The following is a 26,556-nucleotide window of genomic DNA, read 5'->3' on the forward strand; positions in this document are numbered from 1 at the left end:
TTGTGCATTGGGCAGCCCATTGAAAAGAACGACACGCGATACACGTGAATGAGGCCTTAAATAGGACACATGGCAAAAATAAAACTGACAGGTTTTAACCTTTCCTTTCTCTATCCAAAATGGAGAACAAAAAACAAAACAAACAAAAAATTTATTTTTAATTTTATATATAAAAATTACTATAGTGGACTCGCATCATGTTTTTGCCAGAGAGAATAACTACAGCCTGTGTCCTCTTCAGCTCTGTGTACCTAGCAATAAAGTTGCACGGCTTTGAAAGTCTCCCTGCCTTGCCGCGGGGGTGGCTGGGAGTTGTAGTCATACGGTACCAGTCCTGCTCCTCCTCTCATGGCCGGCTCTGTGGGGCCGCACGGAGCAGTGGATTGGGTCTTTGTGAGGGGCTGGAGAAGGCCGGGCACGGAGTGGCACAAGCAGCCGCAGAGACCGTCATGAGGTGAGGAGACGAGCGGCGGGGTGGGAAGTTTCACCTCGGCTGTCGGCTAGGCCGGGGAGGAGACGCCGCGGGGAGGGTGAGGGTAGAGGCCCGCTTGGAAGGCTTTGTGGTGATCAGGAGGCCTGCGGGGCTGAGAAGAGAGTGGAGGAAGTAGTGAGAGTGCAGACAGCAGGAGGAATTGGGTGGGGGATTACATAGTGGTACCCCAAATCAAGGGGCAACATTGCTGGAGCTTGTGTCTTTGTTTTCCTGTAAACACTCTCCCCTCATCCACACCTCCACAATCCCTGTATGTCCAATGCCTAGGTGTATGCTGGAGGAGGGGGGTTGTCACTAACATGTGTCCTCTGTAGGCAGGCTGTCACTGTGTTATATAGGCCTTATGTTTTCTAAGTATTTATTTTCTTATAGATCTTCAACACTGTGGAATGCTAAACGTGTGTTAGTCACATACTGGCCACTTGTTGCCGGGGTATTTGTCTTTGCACCCCAAAATGACAATTGTGGTCATGTTCTCCATGTCCTTTCTTTCCCTCTGGGCCAAGCTTTTGCTAGTGCCGAGTTGGTAAACAAAGTTGTATCTTGATAACGATGTCCTCATTCAGTTGTGCCCACAGCTAAACTCCAGTTGAGTTCAAATAAAACCACTTTTGTCTTGCGATGGTTGTAAGGTAATTAAAAAAACGTACGATCTGCCCATCTTGGACAGGCATATCGTACTTGCGATCATCGCAAGCCCGCCCCCCTGAGGGGCGGGCTTCCGGTGAATGCAATGCTGAATGGGCAGTGTGCGCTTGCGGCATTTGTCTTACGAGCAGGCCACAAACCCGCCGACAATCGTACAATTCTCGGCTGGTTTTCAAACATGCTCGCAAGACAAAAGACGTGCGATCGTTCAGTAGAAACGGTCGCACGCCTTCCATATCGTACGATAATCGGCAGGTGTATGGGCACCTTAAGACTGGTCCCTGGAGCCTCTCTCCCCACTCCTCTGCTGTGGTCTAAGGTTCCTGGGTCATCAGTGTATAGAGATGAGGACGCTGATGTTCATTCAAATGCTGCAGCAGAGGAGAGAGAGAATTCAGAGACCAGAGTAGCAGCCAGCCGGCTCGGTGGATTGGGTGTGTATAACTTTATTTTTTTAGCACCTAGACACAAATGAACACTTAACCCTTACAGTGCGGGGGTAGCCCCATTACAAGGGTTAAGAACACTTTTGCCGGGAGTTTTGCTTTACCTTAAAATGAAAGTTTCCACCATTGTACCCATCCCTTTGAACCAAAGCCGAGTACTGTTACATTTGTTTTTATATCCTTTTTTTTTCTTGTGGGGCTTCACCTTCTGCCTAGGCGAAAATGCCATTTCATTCTCCTCCTGGAATACTGATATCGCACATCCCAGGAGGTTGTAGAAGGAGAATCCATTCCTTTCGTGAAAACTGACCTGATGCAGATCCCACCTACACCCAGGCCGAGATCTGGCGCCTATTTACTTTCTGTTTTGTGAAGTGGAATGGAGGATAGGAACACCTCCTGTGATATGTGGCATCATGTCCCAGGAGGCAATACTAGCTTCCTTTTATAGAACAAAATGTAAGTAGACCTGGATCCAGATCTATCTGTGCCTGCGCAAGATCTGCCGCTGCCAGAACCAGGAAGAGAAATCTGGCTCCCCTTCACCCAGTTACCAAGCAAGATGGTGGTGGGAGGACAGCGGAGAGAGAGGAGAAGACGACACTGGCTCTGTTGGTCTTGTAAGTATGTGATTTCAGTATAAGAAGATAATCAAAGGTAAGTATGAGGGTAAATCGTTTGGGAGGATGAAGTTCCTCTTGAATTTTAGAAGAAAGTCACCTGTTGTCATGGGGTGTGAGATGCTCACATTGTCTTTGTTGTATAATCACTTCATTAGTTTAGCAGATACTAGAGCCAATGGCGAACTTGCTGAGCTGTGGCTCCCATACAGTGACGTGATCCTGTAATTTCCCCTCCCCTCCTCTCACCTTGTCCATTTACCTTGTGAACGGACGAGAGGAGAGGATGGGCAGGTCAGTGAATGGACAAAGGAGGATCCTGTCACTGAACACCATGGGCGGAATTTATCAAGACTGGAGCAGACAAAAACTGGAGCAGCTGTCAATGCCATCCAATCAGCTTCTCTCTTTAGTTTGTTCAGTTAAGATTTGAAAACGAAACAGAGAAGCTGATTGGTTGCCATGCACAGCTGCTCCAGTTTTGATAAATTCCGCCCTATGTATATTGTGAATGGATAGGGGGAGGAAGAGGTTAAATGACAGGATTGTTTCACTTTACGAGGGCTGCTGCAGACTTCGACGATCCCGGGACCGTGCGATTGTGTTCGGGTGCACTCAGTGGTTGCCACGGGGCCCCATTGCTTTCAATGGAGTTAAACCACGATTGTGCGCGATTGCACCAGCGCACAATAATGGCACTGCCAGCGTGATCGACAGTGGTGCGCGGTTTTTGGGACTGCTCGGCCATCCGCGTGGTTTTGTGCATGATTGCCAGGCGGTCACGGATCGCCCAGGTGTGAACCTGGCCGGGAAGCCGCTGTACCAGAAGTTCAGCACGGGCTGTAGTATCTGGTACACTAATGAAGGGATTATAAGGCCTCATTCACACTAACGTAAGGAAACTTTTTTCATTATATATTTGTAAAAAAATAACACACTGTGGTGATTATATACCTCCAAAAGAAAGCTCTATCTGTCCCCAAAAAATGTTAAAATAAATTGAAAGGCTATAGTCCGGTCATGCTGACTGGTGACATTTTTGACTGACTGGTGAGACACCCTAAAATTTTTGAAGCCCTGTCTATGGGGGTACGCCGCCGAAACTGCACATCCGTGCGGGTGTCTGCTTGTACACAGAGAGGATGGATCCTGCATGGATCTGTACGGGCCGGCTCTTATCAGTGTGAACAAGGCGATGTGAGCATTTTACATCCTGTGACAAGAGTTCTCTTTCATTTTCTTGTATAGATGTCTGTGGCTGGAGTTCCACTTTAAAACAACATAGTCTCCAAAATAAAATAGCCCAAAAATACATTCTGTAGGGATGCCTCTATCGCCGATCTCTGCTGTACTGATGAAAAACCGCTGCCCGAATAATTTCCTAAAGTCGGGTATACACGTGTGTATTTCTTTCTTTCAACCGGTGGGCTCAATTAAAAAAAATATATAACAAATTTCTCCATCAACACTTGAGTGTTGATGAACGAATCCCCTGCTGCATGCGTTGTATTCTGACAGCGGTTGGTGCCAGAACACCAAAATCTAGCTAGCAGCTGATTGGCCGCCAGCTCCGTTCGGCCGGGAATTTTCCAACCAGCTTCTTCGATCAGCAGATCAAGGGATGCCGGGCAGAAGGGTGCAGACCCTGGCTCCTACTGTGTGAATTTTGGCTGGTTCATCAGGAATCGCCCAAAATGTGTACTTTGTGTACCCTACACTTCCAGGATTGTCTGGCACCCTGTTGTTGTGTTCAGTGGTTCTTCTGCCAGCCCTGCGTCGATTCATATATGGATACTGATATCATACTTCAGTTATGCTGAATGTATTGTGGGGTCACACTAAGGCCTCGTTCACATGTGTAATTACTCGCTGCCCGGCTTCTGGATACCAGAATCTTGGGTATCGGGCTAGGCATCGGAGCATTGAGTGAGTACGCGCCCAAATACTCGTTATTGGTACCGATTCTAGTATCGGTATCGGTGCACACCTACTTCTAACGCAAGGGCAATCATCTCAAGGTAAATATCCTCATAAAGAAAACACTGACATTGAGATAAGGACAAAAAGAAAAAGGGGACCATAATGTGCTTAATGTACAATGAGAACCATCAGGAATCCTGCTGAAATGAAAAACGCAATAAGTAAAGTAGCGCACATAGAGAAAGAGCACAGTAAGGTAAGCTAGTTCTTAAGGTGCCCATACACTTTACAATTATCTGGATATTTTTGTCTGCCATTGCGTTTTCGTCTGAAAATCTGCCAGTCGATGGGAAGTGTACAACCTTGATTACTGTACAACTGGCAGATTTTTGTCTTTCAAGCAGGCTAGAACATTTTTTTTCTAGTTGGATGAAAATTGGCGGGTTAGTGGCGTTGTTATATAACAAAAATCTCAAGATGAAAACTGCACATGCTCAAAGGAAAACCTGTTCTTTTGGTCGATGAAAATCGGCACTTAGTGGTGCTGACAAACGTTAATTGTGAACTACATTGATCTGTGCATGATGGGCTAGTTGTAAGAAAATTGAACGAGGGTGAGATGTCTGGACAAAAAAAAGAGGACTTTCAATTCTTATTGTTTCTATAATTAGATAGTCCAGTCTGTAGCAGAATTAGATTTTTGGAATTCCGCTTTTATAATGGAATTTGTAATTAGATCAATATTTCCATCTAATATATACTAATCCAAATGAATGCGTGTTCTGGTTTCTTTATCGTCACTGAAGAAAGGAAGGTGCTATTCTGTAACATCTTTTGTATTTGCTTTGCATTGTAAAACCTGCAATGTTTACAAAGGACAAACTTTACTAGTGCTGCTGAAAAATAAAACAACTCTGGCTGTAGGACTTGACCAGACATGAATATTTCAAAGACACAAATGTGCGTAAAAGCTTAGGTTCATGTTTACCTTGCAGCGTACCTTCTCCTTATGTGAGCCTATAAAACTAGATGTGTGCGGTTTACATTGTACTCCTAACAATTAGTTGTTGGAATTTTGTATATATGATCCAAGAGGCAGATAGAGATGTTTCTGTCTATAATTTCCATAGATAAAATACCTGAATATGTTGTGTATGCCGATGTTTACAATAAATGGCGTCAGTTTCTTTTGTTGATCATTTTGCAGCCATTAGAATTCATGTGGAAGGTGGCCGAAAATGTAACATGCGCTTTAGTTTCTAAAATACTAACCTGTGGAAATGTATCCGCACTCCGTAGGTGAAGGCATATCAGAGGGTGGTTGTATACACAGCATGAATGTACTCTACACTAACAAGTACCTTTTTGCACAATCCATACAAGTACAGATGTAGTATAGAGCTTATTTCTGTAGTTGTAGCAGGATTGTTAGGTTGGCCATAAGTGCCAAACTTGACTGTATCTGCCTCTCTTTGGCTACCATCGGGGCAATAACTAATAAATAAGATGTTGGGAGGATTGTTCTCATGTGAACATTTTCTAACTTATGCCCATGTAAATAAATGGATCGCAAATCATTCCCCCCCTCCCCCCCCGGGGAAGAAAGCTCAGCACTTGCTGCTTACATTCTGACTATCTCTCTGTTGCAGAGGAAGGGAGGGGGAGGCACTCTACTGGCTCCTCTAGCAGTGTGATTATATTGTAAATAGAGAAATATAGCAGGAAATAAAATAACAGATCTGTGGCCCTCATGAGTCCCGTCCCCCCCCCCGTATTTGGGGTTCTCTCTTCAGTTGGCCGGCTTTGGCTGGTACCTGAGAATTGGGGTCGGCCTTAGGGCTGCAACAACTAATCGACATAATCGATTATAATCGATTATTGAAAAAGTTGTCAACTTTTTCAATAATCGATTAATCGGCTCCTGATTGGTTGGCCCTGTTCACGGCTTAACACACGCTGCGTGCCACACCTCCTCCCCCACCTCACGCTCGCCGCTGCAAGACCTGCCCGCATCCACGCTCCCGCATGTCCTCCGCGCCTCACACTCACCGCCCGTCCAAATCCACGATCGGCACGGGGACGCGGGGAGAAGAAGTAAGGAGGAGCAGGTGTGGGGGGGATGACAGCCGCCGATAGACAGGCCCGATCTCAGAAACAAGTTGCTGGAAGACTGCTCAGGTAAGCCTGCACTCCCCCCACATGATGCTCTATAATGTATTGCTGGGATATGTATTCCTCTATAGCTGATGGTACATTGTGCTGTACTGTATATTATACAGAGCAATGTACCATCAGCTATATAGGAATACAAATCCCAGCAATACATTGTACACTGCATGTATAATGTTTTTCTGGGATTTGTTGTACTCCTATATAGGCGGTGGTATTCTGCATTGCACTGTATAGAGGACTACAAATCAAGGAATACCACCAGCTATAGAGGAGTACAACAAATCCCAGCAATAATACATTATACAGTGGTGCAATGCCGAATACCACCAGCTATAGAGGACTACAACACACAGCAATAGTACATTATACATTGCAATGCAGAATACCGCCAGCTATAATGTACTATTGCTGGGATTTATTGTATTCCTCTATAGCTGGTGGTATTCTGCATTCATTGCTGTATAATTTTACACTTTTCATTTCACTATATTGTACACCACACTTTTTTTTTTCTTTTTTACTTCTACTGCTCCAAGCTTGCTCCTGTGATGGACTACAATCTCAATACAAACTAGAAATCCCATCACTGTAGCCATTTTTTAAAATGTATTTTATTTTTTAACCGATTAATCGAACTTAATAATCGGCTAACTAATCGATTTTGAAAATGATCGTTAGCTGCAGCTCTAGTCGGCCTTGCTTTGCCCCGGTCAGAAGCCTTCTGGTCTTGTTGGGTTCAGGGATATTGTGGCCCTCTTTTTCGGAAGAGGACCAAGCACCCTCATGCTCTTTTTTTTTTGTGTTGTGATTTTTGTTGACTAGGGATTTTGTAACAATGCATGCACCCCCAGAGCTTCAAGAAAAGAAAAAAAGCACAGGCTGTTCACAGCTTAGTAGTAGATTGAATTTGCAGAATAGTAGAGTTCTGCCTTGGCTGCAGCAGCCGTTGGCTAAACATTGTAAATAGTCAAATTTACTAAGAAAGTTTAAACCAGGGGTAGCCAAACTCCGGCCCTCCAGCTATGGTGGAACTACAGATCCCATGATGCATCTCTCTCCGGGAGTCATGGCTGTGAGAATCTTGCAATGCCTCATGGGAGTTGTAGTTCCACCACATCTGGAGGGCCGGAATTTGGCTACCCCTGGTTTAAATCATTGCCAATATCCCCTTCTTAAAATACTAGTTCCTGGTGATGTTCTAGCACAGTAGCTTCAGTATTTTGAGTCACTAACCCAAAACAAGTATGACCTCCCTGGTATTTTCGCTTGTTGTGGGGCAGTAATGCTGTAATGATTGCAGCCATACATCTAGTGTTTTTAGGAAAAGGGAGACATTTATTTATTTTTTTTCTTGCAGATTTGTGATCGTTAAAATTCAGAATTAATTTGCGTGTATTAGGGATGCACCGATACCATTTTTTTCAGGACCAATACCTTTCCTCAAGAACACACCAATAATTCATACTTTTTTATTTTTTCCAAGTGTCGTGACAGTTTTTCTAAAACAATACAAACTTATGATTTCGGGACAGTGGTGGAGCGCCAGGGCGCTGTCATAGCTGCAACCGCTGTACCCCAGGTAGTTCTGCCACTGACTCCAAGCTGTAGAGGGACTACACATCTCGGCAATACATTATACAGCAATACAGAATAATGCGAAGCTCCATATTCCGTGTTGCTCCGGGGTGACGGCCTGATATCTCCGCTGGGGGCTGTATAGGGGCCCAGAGGGTGTCACGGGTGGCTGCAGGCAGTGGGGTTTCCCAGTACGGAAGAAGAGATGTGTGGCTGGCGCTTTAAACAGTCGGTTCACAGGAAGGCTGCTTAGTCCCCAGCAAGCGCAGACCCAAACGGGCACTTAACCCTTGCAGTGCGGGGGAAGCCCCCCCTGCTAGGGTTCAGAATGGTTTCTCAGAGTTCTTCTTTAAGAAATGGTTAAGAGTTGGATTTCATGGTTTCATTTAATCACAGTTTGACTTCAGAGCAGCGAAGGAGGAATTTGTGACTGAAGCTGTAACCTTATAGTAAATCTGTTACAGGATCTTTCTTGCTACTCCTGTTTAGCATTGCCTTGCTGTGCACAGAATTGATAAATGTCCCCCGCTGTCCCTTGGCCAAAAGGTGTGCAGACACACAACATGCCTACCACTTTGTAGGTGCAAAATAATTTCTATTGTGACACATTCAATGATTAAGCCAAAAGAAAAAAAAAAAACAGAAATTATGTGTGCAGAAGTATTTACCCACCAAAAGTCCAAAAGTCAGTACTCTGTAGAGCCACCATAGTACATAGGTGGACCTTCATCAACTAATTATGGGACTTCTGAAGTTAATTGGTTGGCCCACATCTTTTTCAGGGGTTTCATAGCAAAGGGAGCAACTACATACTCAAGATTTCGGGGGTGGGGGGGGGTTGTGTTAATTATTGTTTGTCACAATAAAAATTATTTTGCACCTACAACGTGGTAGGAATGATAAGTACATCACAATTGCCTGCATTTTTCCTTCATGGTTCAGTTTATAATTTGTTCACGGACAATAAAATTGGCTTACCATCCAAGAATAAAACCTATGTTAATTGCATACCATGCTCGAGTTGTGATAACTCTTCCTAGCTACTGTTGTTAACACAGTGATTCATCCATGTTTCCCTTTTGTAATCACAGTACACTGAAGAGAACAAAAATACATTGGCCTGCTAATTGAAATGCTTACTGACAAGATTGTGATACTTTGGATACCATTCTGGGAAATGACCCATATAAACAAAACACATCACCTGGTCATAGTCATAAAAGTTGATGTTTCTGCACATTTAGAAGAAAGCGTTATTTCATAAGCGAAGTTGTAACTTCTGTCGCATTGACAGTATTTATAATATATGAACTCCGCTGTAGCAGTATTTTGGCTTTTTAAATAGAACCTATTAACAATTTTGTCTATTTCCCAAGCTGGTATGGCTGTGAATGTGCAAATGAGATTTTTCCCAAAGTCAACCAGAATAAGTTATCAGTGCCTTACTTTAGATTTAGTGGGAGGTGTGCTCTCTGTTCTCCCACAATTGACATCTAGAACTTGCTAATAAGACAGCTCCTATATCTGTTTCATTATTTGTGCTGTTATTGGATACACAGGAGTGTGGATGTTGAAGCTTGCCCCATGTACTGCTAATCATAAAATCGGCACGTATACATTTTGCAGACACAAGTCATCGCTAGCAATGATTCTGCTTTGTGTGGATCTCTGCTTTGTACTGTAACAATCCTAGCTTCACTGATGCCAGAAACTACTCCCAGTACTCTTCTGGGGCTGTGACTGAGTACAGGGGTTCAACAGCAGAAAGGCATCATGGCACACTCACAAACCAGCATGTAAAACAACTTGTGTCACCACTAAGGATAATAACAGAGGTTTGGATACACGTCTTCTGCAGAGGATGTGAAAGCCGCACTGCCGCGCCAAGGCACCTCTTATAGTACGGTCCTAACTCTAAACTATGAGAGTCTCCATCTTGGAGCACATGGGGGCAGAAGATTTCAAATTGGGTGCAGGTTTGTTTTGCTTGAGTACAGGGGTTGTGTCATTTACCTGCTCTTTCCCTGTTCATTCACAACATGCCTTGTATTCTGCTCACAGATTGCAAGGTGTACTGTGAACGGACAAGGGGGGATGAGGGGCGGGTAAAATACAGGCTCTCCCCTTGCCCATTTATTGAAAGCCTGTGAATGGACATAATGTGTTTATTCTTCAAAGTTAGGTGCTAGCTGTGACCATCATCTGAGCATTTCAACTTGCTTCACAAACAAGCTAGAACATAGTTGGGGGAATTTATGAAAACTGGGGCAGATAAAATCTGGAGCAGATTTGCACTCCAACCAATCAGCTTCTATCTCTCATTTTCAAATCTTACCTGAGCAAACTGAAGAGAGATGCTGATTGGTTGCCATTGGCAACTGCTCCAGTTTCTGTCTGCTTCGGTGTTGATAAATTCCCCCCGGTGTGTCTTGGGCGTAAATATGTCACACTTCCTGGCAGAGGCCTTAGGTGAGGGGTGGACAAATGAATGTAGTAGAATTCAGGAGCTAGTCTGTCCAATCCAGTAGCCAGCAGGATTTTTTTTAGGTCCCAACAACATTAAACCGCAAAACTTAAAAGCATTGGTGACCTGGCTCCTAGGATTTGTCCAGCTCTGGCTTGGGTCCAGGGCTAGAAAAGTATTTTTTTTTATATGGTTAGAACTAGGAACCAAACTCGGAGCAATTGTTTATATAATATTGTTTGTGCTTTAACTGTTTGACCATTCCAAGCCCAGCAGATATACGCATTTACAAATACGGCATTTCTGATTGCTACAATTATCTTGTCCGTGGTGACTAGAGTTCACACAAGCAAGCTAATTTATGGAAGTATTAAGGATGTTGCCTTGCTGACTTCTAATTCTGCAATTTCTAGCTGCCTGTCTGTCGTGCTGAGCCTCTTACTTAAAGGAGAACTATAGGACAACTTTTTTTTTTTTTTCCTTGGTTCTCCTCAGGGTCACGGGAGAACATGTACTGTGTCCTCCCATGACCCAAAACTCGGCATACAGCGGGCTGCCCACTGTGGTGAGCATGCCACAGCTGGGACGGATCCCAACAATATGGTAGATTGACAGCTCAGCCTCTCTAGAAGCAGAGCCAGCTGTGCCGTCCCCCACAGAAGTCTGTTCCTCCGACTTCTGACAGTCACCGCTCTCTGCATGACATGATCGGGAAGGGAGTGGATCGGTGGTATGTTTTCTCTCACCTTCCATTCAATAGAGCCAACGTGTGACAAGTTTCATTGTCACACGTCAGCTCTAACTATGGGGATGACTCACCCCATTTAAAGTGCATTTCCACTTTCACTGGCAAAGTTAAGAAAACCCCAAGTACATGTTTGTGTTCCTATCCACACAGTATATATTACAGTAATACCTTGGTTTAAGAGCATCATTCGTTCCGGCAGCATGCTTGTAATCCAAAGCGCTTGTATATCAAAGCGAATTTCCCCATAGGAAATAATGGAAATTCAGATGATTCGTTCCACAACCCAAAAGTAGTCATATAAAATGATTACAATACTGTACTGTAATATAATACTGTATAAAATATAAAGAAAAATAAACCAATTACCGGTACCTTTGTGGCTGGGGTGAGGGGGACAAGAGAGAGGGGGATTATTGTGCAGGACGACTTTCACCATCACTAACGGAATCACTGCTATCTCTTGACTCGATGTAATCTTTTTCATTTTGTGAAACCTTAACAAGGAATCTATCCAATGTGACATTGTGTTGTCGTTAAACAGACTCATCGCTCGCACTGCTACAGCCTTATTCGGGTGGCGCTTTTCTACAAAATTTTGCTCTTATTGCAAGACATTTGCTTGTATATCAAGGCAACATTTTTCAGAAATGTTTGCTTGTCTTGCAAAACGCTCTCAAACCAAGTTACTTGTAAACCAAGGTATTACTGTACAATACTTAAAAAAAAAATGTATTTCTTCCCTTTTCGATATTTCCATTTAGAAGGCCTTTGCATCATCCTCTCTCAATTTCAGTAACTGCAAACTCTGTCTGTCCCAATAAAAAGACAGGACGGGCTGAACGTCTCCTCATTAACATACAATGTCCTTAGGTTTTTAACCCCTTTGTTAGGACAGACAGTCATGCTTATCTAATGTAGGCTGGGTTCACACCTGAGCGTTTTTTATACTTGTTTTTCAGCAGTTGAGTGAAACGCGCGTTTCACTGGCGGTATGATCTTTCACTTTTAAACTTCCCGCCGGCTCCGCCCCCCCTGCAACGCGGCCGTTTGCAAGGGACGGAACCCGGAAGTTGGCAGCCACCGAAGACACAGCGGGGATCGCGGACAAGGTAAGACCTGTACGCTGTATTCCCGAGTGTGGCTCGGGGTTACCGCTTTGTTAACCCCGATCCAAATTCGGGGAATACCAATGGCAACGCGCGGCAAAACGCCCCAAAGAAGCTCCTGTACTTCTTTGGGCGTAGGGCGTTTTGCAGCCCGTTCCTACGCGCTATAAAACGCCCAGGTGGGAACCATGCCCATAGGCAATCATTGGTTTTCACATGTTGAGCATTTTACAGCGTGTAGGAACATGCTGTAAAACGCCCAGGTGTGAACCAGGCCTTTGACTGGATTCACACCAAGTTTGTAGGGGCTGCACTGGCCATTTTTTCCAGCACAGCCCCAATGTAAGAGAAGGCAATAGCCTTGCACAATTCACACCATCCTATTGCAGTGGTGAGCGCTAAAAAAGTTCTGCATACAATACTTGAATGTAGGGCTGCAGCTAACGATTATTTTCACAATCGATTAGTTGGCCGATTTTATTAAGTTCGATTAATCGGATAAAAAAGAAAAAAAAAGGCTCCAGTGATGGACTACTAGTTTGTATTGAGATTGTAGTCCATCACGGGAGCAAGCTTGGCGCAGTGGAAGTAAAAAAAAAGTGTGGTGTGCAATATAGTACATTATACAGCGGCGCAGTGCAGAATACCTGCAGCTATAGAGGAATGTAGCAACAGTACATTATACTATAATGTATTATTGCTGGAATTTGTTGTTCTGCTTGTTCCTATAGCTGGTGGTATTCTCCATTGCGCTGTATAATGATTATTCTGCACAATGCAGATTACAACTGGCCAGCTATAGAGGAACAAGTCCCAGCAATAATACATTTTACCGGGTGTTTAATATATTATTGCTGGGATTTGGTGTTCCTCTATAGCTGCTGGTGTTCTGCAATGTGCCGCTTTTTTTTTTAAACAGGAAACATTAAAACAGATCCCCCTTACCTGTTTCTGAACCCTTGTAAGTCGCGGCGGCGACTCCATACCCCTTTTCCACCACCACACCCCCGCACACCTATTCCACCACTGCACACCTGTTCCACACTGCACCACCATACACCTATTCCACAACGGCATCCCTGCATACCTGTTCCACACTGCACCCCCATACACCTATTCCACCACGGCATCCCTGCAAACCTGTTCCACACTGCAGTGGTGGGGCACGGCGGCCGCAGCGGGAGCAGCGTGTGACGTGTGGCTCAGGCCGCGTGTGGAGCCCCAAACAGGCAAATCAATCGATAGCCGACGAATCGACGATCCAAAAACGTTGCCAACTTTTTCAATCGTCGATTTTAATCAACTAAATCGATTAACTGTTGCAGGTCTACTTAAATGGCCCAAGTTTGACATGTTAACTTAAATGTAATGCCATAGGACTACACTTTTGAAGTCTGACATTATACAAGGTATTGCATTGCTTCCCTTATAGAAGGATTTAGGTTCAGATGTCCCAAGGGTAGAGGTGGACAAACAAAGATGCCAAAAGGCATTATCGGATGGCTGTGCGTTGATGATGTGGCAGTTGAATGATTTTACAGGGACTTTGGGGAAGGCCTACAGACATATAATTGTTTCTTATTCTGGCTGTAAACATCTGTATCAGGCAAGCGTACTCTAATTCCTATAGACAGCTTTAGCATTCAAGAGCTACATAGCCAAAGCTTGTAGGCCGCAGGATCTTTTTAGCGGCAGGTAAATATGCTCTCTTATTGATACTAAAGCTGACCAAGAATAGTTGCTGTTCAATATTGTATCTCTGACTTCTGGGAGTTTTCCTGACCTACACAAAGCTCTTGTTCATGCAGTCAGTTTTATCACTAGTTTGAGTTCTGTTACATCAAAATCACTTCTGTGGTACAATTTCGGACTATTCACCCCTATAATCAACCTATCTTTGGCACTGAAACCTATTGTCCACCACCAATTCCTCCTCCTCCTGCATTGTTGTCCAAATGCTGCAGCTCAACTTGCTTTACTTGGTAGCTGACCATAGTACTGTATTCCCTATCCTCTTGTGGAGATCTCTGATGTCAATTAGTGGTGGTTCATTAATTTTCATTGCCGGGTACCTGGGACAGTTATTTATTAAGCTTTTTGCTCTGATATAAGAAGATACTGCAATCCAAAACTGACCCCAACACTCATACCTCACCCTTCCACTACCCGAACATCCAACCGCTATACTATTGCTTTGATTGTATGTAAGGTTTAGAACCCCTGTTTGGTTTTTATTGCTATCCAAGGCTCGGTAAAAGCTGGGTATACACGGTTAGAATTTTTTTTAAAAAAATTAGTTTACGGAACGTTCGTTCAATTTTCTTAAAGTTAATGTGGTCAAATTGACTTTTGATTTCGACCATAATAAAAAAAACATTGAAGATGCGGATGGAATATTTTTCTTGAACAAATTCTTACAGTGAATGTAGTTTTCATTCGGGAGACTTCATTCATTTCCAAAATTGTTTTGTCCTGCTGACAATGTCTTATCAGACAGGAAGTGAGAGGAACTCTCAAACAGCAACAAAGGCGCTAATCAAAAAACATATACTTTGTTTTATTTTATGTATTTATAGCTCAGGCTAGCATTATGTAGCTAGCTCCGGCTAGCAATATAAAAAAAAAAACAGGCTGATTCTAACCCTCACCCATTGTATCCAAAATAATAATAATAAAAAATCTAAAATTGCTGCCGTTCAACACTTCTCTTATACATTATGGCAGAGAAAGTGTTTGTATAGTGTGAGCATGCTGCACCTTACACTGCTGGCACTCAAATTTAAGCAGAAATGCAGGTACCAAAACAAAGTGATGTCATTCAGAGGACTTTAGCAGAGTTTGTGTACAAGTAGTTTAAGAGATTCTCTGGAAAAACACAAAGTTCAGTAATCAATGCAAAAAGCAAAATGCTGTTCACCCATGTGTGTATCACAATATTTAGACAGCTTCCTGCAATGGAACACATTCAAGACTCATTCGCACGAGCCTGCATGCCACAACAATCCTCTTTAGCATGTGGGCTATAGATGACTACAAATCCCAGCAATAAATTAAACAACACTGCAGAATACCACTAACTATAGAGGACTACAAATCCAAGCAATACATTATAAAGCAATGCAGAATACCAGCAACTATAGATGACTACAAATCCCAGCAATACATTGTAAAGCATTGCAGAATAATGCCATCATCTATAGATGACTACAAATCCCAGCAATACTTTATAAAGCAATGCAGAATATTATGAAGCTAAATACTCTGTGTTGCTTGGGGGTTTGCAACCTGATGTCTCAGGAGAGCTGTGCGCGGTTTAGGGGGGGGCTGTGCTGGCTCTCGTTGATGTATATGTAGTATACATCACTTCCTTCATTCCGGGACTGGAGAGTAGATCAAAGGGAGATCGTGATTCTGATCTCCTGTCACAGAGCCGTGCCGGTCCCGGCTGCATCGGGCACAGCGCATCTCGGGACCGGCAACGGCAGTGACAGCTGCTGGCAATACAAGCGACGACAACCGGGAAGCTGCTCGTCGGGCTCCGCCGTCCTCTCGAAACAGACGAGCAGACAAGTGGATTTTTCAAGCCCTGTCTATAGATAGATCTATCTAGATATATATCTGCATAGGTTGAACTCGATGGACATGTCTTTTTTTCAACCTGACTAACTAGTTAATTGAAAGCTAAGCGTCATGTAAAAGGGTTACTTGGTGACCTTGCTGAAGATAGGGTGACTATAACAGCTGCTGATTTTTATCCTGATTTGAGTTTTTCTTCAAGAAAACGGTTGCAGCCTGGTGTGTTTTGAAAGATTTTCTCAATACTTGAATAGGTGTAATGGTGTGGCTTGGCGTACATGTAGCTTTGTTATGCAGGTGTTAATAACTTGCTTACGCCTTCAGTTTGAATTATGACTTTTTTTTTTATCTGGCTCCAAACTGGCATGAAATTTGGAATGCCTTTCTCTGGTTAATCATACATAGCCAATGAGTCATGTAGCTATACTGCTCGTCCTGTATCATTTCCATAAATAGGGAATACTGTGATAATTGTTTGAACTTTTTTAGTAAATTGTCATCATAAACAGCAGCCATTGTTATGTAAAGACAGAATTTGTGCTTTGTTTTTGTTCTTTTTCATCTGCTTTCTGATATGTAAAGTGGATCTGAAATTATGATAATTATTGCCCATAGCCTCGTCCTCCAGTATTTGTGTATTGTTGTTGTTTTTCTTTTTTTTCCCCCCAGAAAAACAAACTTGGGTCCAGCTGAACCTAACAGCACCCTCTTAGCTCAGGGTCTGCAAATTCTACATGCGCAGTGCAGCTTCATAAGTTATATTGGGAAGCCCTATGGCTCCATTCAAGTTGGACAATGCCACATTGTGGTCTGCTGTTTTGTGTGCTGAATTTATTATGGTTTTAAGTGTTGTATTTGCAAACTACATCTCTGCAATGGTGGAGTTAGACAACTTCAAGAAAGGTCCACCCCGCTCTTTTACAAGTAAATGTTACAGGAGGGATGAGTTGAAGTGTATGTCAAGGCCAAATTTTAAAGAAATCTGCATTTCATTTCTGCAATGTTTGCACATTTCCCCATGGTTTATTCCTTTTATGCAGAAATGCACTCAGCTCTTAATTGCTGTTGTGGGCTTTTTATTTTTTTTTAGGGGCCAAAATCACAAGAAGTAGTGTTATTGCTAAACTACTGAATCCCCTCCCAATCTCCCCAACTCCACAACAGAGAAATTATTTTGTTGTCCATGATAAGAACTGGGAGGGCTGATCCTGCTTGAGATGACTCAGGACAGCTCAATGTCTGAACAAAAGGTATTTGTGTACACTTATTGAACAGATACAAGGTGTGTGGAAGCCGTGCGACCTCTACTACTGTAAGGTCGCACGACTTTTATCTTACGAACATGTTCGAAAACCCGCAGAGAATCGTACGATTTTCGGCGGATGTGCAGCATGTTCGTAATATAAAAGCCTGACGGGCCGGTGTGCGCAAGCGCACACTGCCCGTTCGGCATTGCGGTCATCGGAAGCCCGCCCCGCCGAGGGGGGGGCTTGCGATCATCGCAAGTATGATCTGCCTGCCCAAGATAGGCAGAGCGTACGTTTTTTAAATTACCTTACAACCATCGCAAGACAAAAGTCTTGCGATGGTTGTAAGGCGTGTGCCCAGCCTAAGGACGGAGGCAGACGAGGTGGGAAAGCACTATTCAAGCTTTGCCTGTAACGGTTTGCGAGTCAGCTGTGAGAAAAGGGCTATGGGATGTTGCTGCAGGTATGTGCAGGAATTTCTAGGTGCCTGCACTTTATTCCTGAAACCTTTTTATTGTTTTATGGACAACAATCTCTTTCTTGTTTCTTTGCTTGAAATTTAGTTTCGAATATGTAGACTTCTCATGTGCAAGTTTTAATTCTAGCGTTTCCAGAATGCCAGTTTACTAGCAGCAGTGCATTTTAGAACGTCTGGGGTCCAAAAATATGCAAACTGATGAGTAGAGGAGAGTTAGAGAAGACTATAAGTACTAAATGTAAACATAAACTGTACAAGTAGGTGTAATCAGTCTGTCCAGTGTATACATTTTCCTGACCTGGTCAAAGGCAGGGAACAAATGGGTAGCTAATTCTTGTGCCTAGTACCAAGGACCACAAAGCACGTTTTAGATGGGAGGAAATCTTTTCATATGTGACTCGGAAAAGCTATGTGGGGGACCCTCTTTCCTACAGGGCAAAGTGGTGCTGGGGGACCCTCTACCACGGGGCAAAGTTGTGCGAGGCACTTACTTCACCACAAGAGAGTGCAGATCAGCCCACACTTTATTATAAGGGTTTTTTTTGCCTTCTTCTGAATTTACTGTGGGTTTAGACTTACATTAGTCATGCTCATCGGCCAAGAATCATGTTTTCGAAAATGTTTTATTCTATTGTCTTTTAGTTAACTGTCTTTAATTGTCTGTTGATAAACACATTTCTTTATACTCCAACCATTTTTCTCAGAGGTATTGTGGATGCCTAGTGACATAATAGTTGCCGTGTGAAGTGATTGGTGAAAAATAGAATGAATTCCCTAGAGAATCATTGTGGTTAACTTACGAAAACTTGTGACTTTTGATGTTTTTATCAAAATACCACTGCTTGTATTTTGTTTTTAAAGAGGCCCTGTCTCTTCCCATTCAGGGCAAAGTGACAGGATTTGTTTAAATACCCCCCCCACCCTTCTGACCATTGATGTTCACTTCTCCAGGGTTCCCCTGCCATTTCTTCCTCAATCGTAGCTGCCACCTATATACCCATTGTGAGCTGGTGGGGAAAGGGTGGGGGCTTTACACAGACTTTGTCACTTCACCCTGACTGGACAAGGTGACTGGGTCTCCTTAAAGCGTATATAAACAATCTAAAAAGCAATAAATGAATATATTGTAGCTTACCAGTCCTTTAGATGAAGTGGTTGCATTAATTTTTCTTTTACTGGGTGCGTTTCCCTTTCTTTTGATTTTCACTCACCTCATAGTTCTCCTTTAAACTGACTCTGACGACTTGTCTTCCTCCCATAGTACTCTCTGGTGCCATCTCTTCCCCAGCTAAGCGACACACACACACACACACACACACACACACACACACACACACACACGAACACAGCCATCCATATGATGTCAAAAGAATGTGATTCATCAGACCAGACTGCCTCCGTGGTTCAGTTCTGGTGCTTATATTCCCATTGTTGGTATTTATGGCTGTGGACACGGGTCAGCATGGGCACCCAGACCCGTCTGCGGCTACGCAGCCTCATACCCAACAAACTGCAATGCACTGTGTGTTCAGACACCTTTCTATCAGAACTAGTGTTAACGTATTCAGCTATTTGAGCTACGATAGATTTTCTATTGGATCGGACTACTCGGGCCAGCCAACGCTCCCCACATGCTTCAATGAGCCTTGGCCGTCCATAACCCTGTCACTGGTTTACCATTATTTCTGCTTCCAACACATTGACTTCTGGGACAAAATGTTCACTTGCTGCTTAATATATCCCATCCAATCAATGTTATTCATTTCACCTCTCAATGGTCATAATGTTATGGCTGATCAGTATATGTATATATTATCAAATTCATGTTATTATGTGCCGTATGATCTAGGCACATGATTATTTTTAGATTTGAGCTTTGTATTTTCAGTTCAGTCAGTAAAACAGAGTTTTATTCATGGCAAAGGTTTGCTACTAATAGTTGTGTTTTGTAGATTTTGTTGGAAAACATTTTGTTGGGGTAAAATGATCATTCTCTAAAGCTCTTTGAAATGATTATAGTCATTTTGTGATGTGTTTTCCCCACCCCTTTAGTTGTTAGTAAGATTGAACTGTTTTATTTTGTTTAGTTGCTATGTGGAAAAAAAAATTTCTAAAGAATTTTTCAGTATTAACGCTGTGTTTTCCGAAGCATTAACAACTATCCATGTAAAAACTGTCACCAAGGGAAAAAAAACATTGTGCTTTGAAAGAGTTAATAATGATATATTTTCTGAAAGCAGAGGCCCTGTAGACTAAAAAAATGCTTGTTGCAATTTTTTATGTCACATGGTATTTGCGCAAATGTTTATCAAACCACAAACAAAATACACAAACATGAAATTTAATGCACAAAAACAGAATATAATATACCCATTTTTTTTGGTAAAATATAAAAGATGGGGTAGCATCGGGTAAATGGATACCAAACAGGTCGAGCCTTAAAATTGCATTCATTCGTGAAGCCGCAAAAAACTACAATACCCAAATTTTCCATAGGGGACACTTTTAAAAGCTTTTATTGCACATCATTTTAGTGCTAACAGTGATTGATGGCCCTAGAATTATTGCTCTCACTCACGTTTGCGGCCATAGGTAACATGTGTAGCGCAATTTTTGTTTTTACACGTAGGTGCACCGACTCGTGTTTGTGTATGTATGTAGGGGGCGGGGGACTTTAAAAAATATATATATTTTTTTTTTAAACACTTGTTTTTTCTTTTCTTCAATAACTTTATTGCTATCACATAGGGGGATAAAAATCCCCCTATTAAAAACAGAGTGTGACAGGTCCTCTTTATGGAGACTTCATAAAGAGTAACCTAGGAACCCCAAAGAAGCTGATGAAGCAGATATCTGCTTCTACAGCTTCTTCTCCTGGTTGTAAGAGCCGGAGAATGTGAACAGTGACACCGCAAGTGATGTATTACACATCACTCCCGAGTCCAGTGATCGAGGAGAGGTCAGCAGCTGGTGGCCTTATGATCTATCCCCGATCGTTGCGGGAAGTCCCGCTGTTCCGGTCCCGGGTCCACACAGGGGACAGCGGAGCCCGGGGAAGCAGGAGGGGAGACACACGGCACAATCCGCCGATCGGTCCAAACGATTTGGCGGCTGCATAGACCCTTTGTTGGGACAGACAGTGTTGATATCTAAATATGAGTATTAATGTGTTGTGCTAATAAATACAAAGTATCCTATCACATGCTAATTTTAACAGTGTTGCTTTATAATACATAGATCATGCCCAAAGAAATTAGCAAATGGATGTGTGAGCCAAACTGCAATTTATAGTGTTAACAATGTGTCACATCAAAACATAAATAGGAAAGATGCAACATTAAGCAATACGTGCAACAGTGTCCATACAATTCATACATGTGAAACAAAAAACAAAAATTTTTTGTTTCACATGTCTGTAGTATTGTTTACTAATTTATTTGTGTTCTAGAGCAACACTGTTAAAATTAGTATTTGATAGGATAGGTATTTAATAGCACGGCACATTTATACTCGTATTAGGACTATCAGAAATGTATATTTCTCTAGTGCTTGCAGCTAATAGGGGTGCTGGTGTGGTTGGGATTCCAGTGATAATATGCAAGCACAAATACAGTCAGGGTTATTTAACATAAACATAACTTCCCACAGCTCCCTCCTTAACATTACATATAGAGATGCTAGGTAGGTTTTACAAGTAAAAAGCACTTAAACACATAAACAGCTTTTTTTTTAATAAGTTATGCTAAGTGATTGAAAACATAAAACTAGTGTAAAGTGGGTGTTATCCCAATTTGGCTGCAAAAATGGTAATGCATAGTTTTCAAGGATCACACAGTCAAGCAGTTAGAGGCACTCTAACGTCCTCTTAGCTCTTGCAGGCCCAGCTATGCAACTTGCTGTTGCCTCTATGGTGATATGTTCAGCATTATCTGTATAGTTCAAAGCTATGGCTAGAGACCCTGGATCTATCTTAATGGTCCTTGATGTTCTCAAACACATGTGTATGGCAAATCTCCAGGATCACATGATGCTACGGCTGGAGGCCTCTTTTTGGAAATTGGACATTGAGGAAGTCAAGGGGGTGAAAAATTCCTTCTTACCTCAGAAGAAGAAATGCAAGACTGTGGTAGCAGTCTTCTGCTTCCTTCCTTAAGAAAAGTTATTTATATCCTTGGATTTCAAGCCTAAGCAGGGCGCAGAATTCCATTGCAAGGCCTGGTCCTCCAAGCCTGCTAGGTCCAAGAACAAGCCTGCTCAACAATGACCTTTGGTAAACATTGAGGAAGTCAAGGGGTGAAAAATTCCTTCTTACCTCAGAAGAAGAAATGGAAGACTGTGGTAGCAGTCTTCTGCTTCCTTCCTTAAGAAAAGTTATTTATATCCTTGGATTTCAAGCCTAAGCAGGGCGCAGAATTCCATTGCAAGGCCTGGTCCTCCAAGCCTGCTAGGTCCAAGAACAAGCCTGCTCAACAATGAAGGGCTGTCCCCACTTTTAAATGTGGGGTATGTCGTTTGGCCTTTTTGGCACACTGGGTGACCGACATTTCCAAACACTGGGTTGAAAGTGTCATAACCAAAGGCTACAAACTGTTTTTGCTCCCTGCCACCTCCTCGAGTCCTGTTTTATCAAATCTCCTCAAAGGCACACGGATCTCTTTGCAGCTTTAAGTAAGATCCTCTCTCAGGATGTCATAGTCCCTCTTCCAGAGGCAGAAATGTTTCAGGAGTTGTATTCCAACCTGTTTGCTGTCCTCGAGTCCAAGAAGGGAGGGAGGGGGGTTGCTCTTTTCTAGATCTAAAGATCCTCAACAGGTTCCTGCCGGTCCACCATTGCTACCTTTTTTATTTTAATGTAAAACAAAAGAAATTTTTAGCAAGATGCTGGCCCCTGTTTTGGCCCTGTTTCAGTCCCGGGGGAATCCCATATTGCAGAAAGCACTTACACCGTACTACTATCTGCTAATGACACATATAGAGCTTGTGTTCATTTATACATAAGGTTGGGATTTCTTTTGTGATTCAGTTTAACTTTTATTATTAACTTGATTCTGGTATTAATGCGAAGTGTACCAGTTTGTTTCTAAGCTATTGTAATAAACAGGAATCTATGTGAAGAAGTAACCTTGCTCAGAGTGAATATAAGACACATTGTTGTAGTGAGTGGAGGGATAATGTTATTTAGGTTTAGCTGTGTCAAGCTTAGGGAAAGAAATACAAGCAGCTTGGTGAAAGATGAGAGACAGCACCAATACTGGTACTATAGCAAATAATTTGATCTTTGAAGTGATGCTGAGGACAGCAAAGGATCAAGCATGTGATTGTGTTGGGGATGGGAAGGGAGATATGAGGCATGTGGTTAGAACTGGAATTAGTTGAACAAATGATAGTGAAGTGGGGGTACTATGAGATATCGGTGGTTTAAGTCTGTCATAAGCTCACTACAATATGCTGCTGGTCTTGTCACAGGGTGGGTATAAAGTAACATTATAACAACATATTGGGTTGAACTGTCGGCTTTGTAAAATGTTGAGCATTCTAAATCAAGAGTTGTTAACAAAGTATGTATAATACATATGAAAGGATGATTCACATGTTCATTATTGCCTCTGGTTTCTTTTCTTTTCTCCTATTTTTATTTTTTTTATTTGAGTGCTTTTTTTAGGCCTTTTTTACTATTGTTAAAACTTAGTATGGTGACATGAAAAGCATTGCAAATGTTGTTTTGAACCATTGCAAAGCTAATTGCAATCTGACATAAGGTGTCTTGTCAAGCTCGGTTTTCTCATACATTTTCTTTTATGTTTACAGGTGATGCTTACAGAAGCTAAATGACGCCATCTACACAAAGAGGTGAAGCAGTGATTAATGGCAGTGTTCTAGGACGAATCCATTGGAAGAGTCCAAAAGCATTAGGGCTTGATCACTTGCCATAATGAAGAAAATCAGTTTGAAAACATTTCGCAAGTCTTTTAACTTGAATAAAAGCAAAGAAGATAATGATTTTGTAATGGTACAGCAGCCTTCATTGACAAATAACTTTGTGAAAGACGACTCTCTATTTGGCAGTTGCTATGGCAAAGACTTAACTGGATGTGAAATAAACAACGAGGAAGATAAAGGTGGCAAAAATAGGCCTAAAAGTGAGAGTTTGATGGGAACACTAAAAAGACGCCTTTCAGCAAAGCAGAAACAAAAAGGAAAGGGAAGCACATCTATGAACTCAGAAGAAGACACATTTTCCTCTTCATCTGCACCTATAACTTTTAAAGATGTAAGATCTCAGAGATCATTAAGATCAACGTCACTTAGAACCCACCTTTACAGTCCAACACCATGGCCTTTGCGACCAACGAATTCTGAGGAGACCTGCATAAAAATGGAAGTCAAAGTAAAGGCATTGGTTCACTCCACCACTCCAAGCCCTGCACTTAATGGTGTACGAAAGGACTTTCATGACTTGCAGGCAGATAATGTCTTTCAGGAACAAAGCAATGTGTTGAAAAGTACAGAATCTCACAATGGAGATCTACATCTACATATTAATGAACATGTGCCTGTAGTTATAGGACTTATGCCTCAGGACTATATTCAGTATACTGTGCCTTTAGATGAGGGAATGTATCCTTTGGAAGGGTCACGCACTTTTTGTTTGGACAGCTCATCACCGATGGAAGTTTCTGCAGTACCTTCCCATATTGGAAGTAATAGCTTTCCTGAAGAGGAAAGTCATGTGGCCCCGGATGTAGTGGTGGCTCCGGACATCTTTGTTGACCAGTCTATCAATGGTCTGTTGCATAGTACTAATGGAGTACTTTTTCAGAACTCCAGGGGAAGTCACAATGATGTCCCTCCACTTTCACCATTACTACCTCCAGTTCAAAATAGTCAAGTCCAAAGGAACTTTGCAGGACTTAATAGCACAGATGCACACATGGCTGAAAACATGCGGTGCCATTTGAATTTTGATCCCTGTACTGCTCCTGGTGTGAGTCGAGTTTATGACTCTGTACAAAGTAGTGGGCATATGATCGTCACCAGTCTTACTGAAGAGCTTAAAAAACTTGCCAAACAAGGTTGGTACTGGGGGCCCATAACCCGTTGGGAGGCAGAAGAGAAACTGGCCAATGTTCAAGATGGCTCTTTTCTGGTTCGAGACAGTTCTGATGATCGTTACCTTTTAAGCCTAAGTTTTCGTTCTCATAGCAAAACCCTTCACACAAGAATCGAACATTCAAATGGTAGATTTAGCTTTTATGAACAACCAGATGTGGAAGGACATACCTCTATAGTGGATCTTATAGAACATTCCATAAGAGACTCTGAAAATGGAGCATTTTGCTACTCCAGATCCCGAGTTCCGGGGTCGGCCACTTACCCAGTTAGATTGACAAATCCAGTATCACGGTTTATGCAGGTGCGATCGCTGCAGTACCTGTGCCGATTCGTCATACGTCAGTACACCCGAATAGATCTAATTCAGAAACTCCCCTTGCCAAACAAAATGAAGGATTATTTACAGGAAAAGCACTACTGAACTTGTGGGAATCTTGCAATTTTGCACTTTGGGAACAAAAAAAGATTTAAATACAGTTTACAGACTCATCGCTATTCGAATAATTTGCTGCGACACCAATATAGTTTGGAAAAATTAGTGTAATGCATTATTCTTTTTCTAATTAGTAAAAGTTTTCAAACATTTGATGTCTGAAATCACCATCTTTTATCAACGTTCAAAAATCACAATGTGAAATCTTAGATTCTCCTATTTGTTATTCATGTTTTTAGCTGCTATCCACTGTGATTATTATGCATTAAAAGCACACATTTCATGTGTTCTTTGCCACCACTGACATTCAATTAAAAATGTAGATTTCAGCTTTTGTTACATGTTTGTGTTGAAAGTACAAATCTTTCAGACTTGTATTTTTTTTTTTTTTTTAACCATAAAGAGTTTAATTTTTTTTTCCCTTTACAATAAGTCTAATAGTCAACTGGTGACCCTTAGCTGTAAGGGCTCGTTCTCACCAGCCCTGATAAACAGCCTTGCCCAGCATATAGACAAGGCAACATGCCTTATGTCCTGTTTCGGTTTACACCAATGAGCTACGTTGGTGTGCGCTGAAAGAAAGTAGCATGGGTTGTATTTTTGCGCAGTGCGTTCCAACGCGCTGGATTTCATTGCAACAGTCTGCTGTGCATAGAGTCAAATCAAAAGTAAAAAAACAAGCACTGTGATGCCTTTTAAAATGCACAAAGTACACATAGTGAAGGTTGTAACGCTAGGGAGGAGGGGGCTTACTCAAAGTTAAACTTTCTTGAAAGTACAGTTGTCCTTTAAAGGAGGTCTATGAGGTGAGTGATTTCCACTCCTCCTCATGGTTGGAGCCAACGCGTGACAAAGAACCTGCAGCAGGTCGGCTCTATCGATCGGCAAGTGAACAGAAACATGCACCGATCTGCTCACTTCTCGATCGTCTCCCTGCAGTGAGCGGTGACTGCCAGTCACCGCTCCCCACAGGGATTCCTGTGGGCCGGTGTCCAAGGCAACACACCGGCTCTCTGTGCATTGCCGTTAACCACCCAAAATACCGCAGCACACTACACCACAATGTATGGTATATGTGCTGTGGTACATTGTGCTTTACAGTTCGAGGTAGCGTTGTACCAAAAGAAAACATTTATACTGTTAATAGACTACCATTTTCAACATTGTGAAATAATACATCAAACAAAATTCAAAAGCCCCAGGCTGTGTCCCTTTTTAAGGCCTCATTGACACAGGCGTGGACATCCGTACAGTGTGCATTCCCATGCAGAGACCTTCCCGCAGGAGGGACAGGTGCAGCCTTCTGTATATCCCTAAGACAGGCTGCGGCTGCACGACGACCCAAACCTGTACATCTGAGGACACTGACTGATAACATTTTAGGCATCTTTGGAAACCCCATATTTGCAAAGCATCTAAACAACATTAATGCCTCATTCACGCGGACATTGACAAGTATGCATTTATAGGACATTTCTATCCCAGTTTGAAAGGCAGATACATTGAAATGCAGGATA

The 26,556-nt window shown here is 42.5% G+C and overlaps 1 protein-coding gene across 1 annotated transcript; it reads left to right on the top strand.

The window, feature by feature from the left end:
• Nucleotides 1–298: 298 nt before the first annotated feature.
• Nucleotides 299–25,325, top strand: SOCS6 (suppressor of cytokine signaling 6). Its single transcript, XM_018563180.1, has 2 exons — nt 299–454; nt 23,302–25,325. The coding sequence occupies exon 2, from the start codon at nt 23,426–23,428 to the stop codon at nt 25,025–25,027; it is 1,602 nt and encodes a 533-aa protein (XP_018418682.1). The 5' UTR covers nt 299–454; nt 23,302–23,425; the 3' UTR covers nt 25,028–25,325.
• The last annotated feature ends 1,231 nt before the right edge of the window (nt 25,326–26,556 follow it).

This window comes from Nanorana parkeri, unplaced genomic scaffold (assembly GCF_000935625.1).
Source record: "Nanorana parkeri isolate BGI_ZX_2015 unplaced genomic scaffold, ASM93562v1 scaffold638, whole genome shotgun sequence".
In the NCBI taxonomy this organism is placed as follows: Eukaryota; Metazoa; Chordata; class Amphibia; order Anura; family Dicroglossidae; genus Nanorana; species Nanorana parkeri.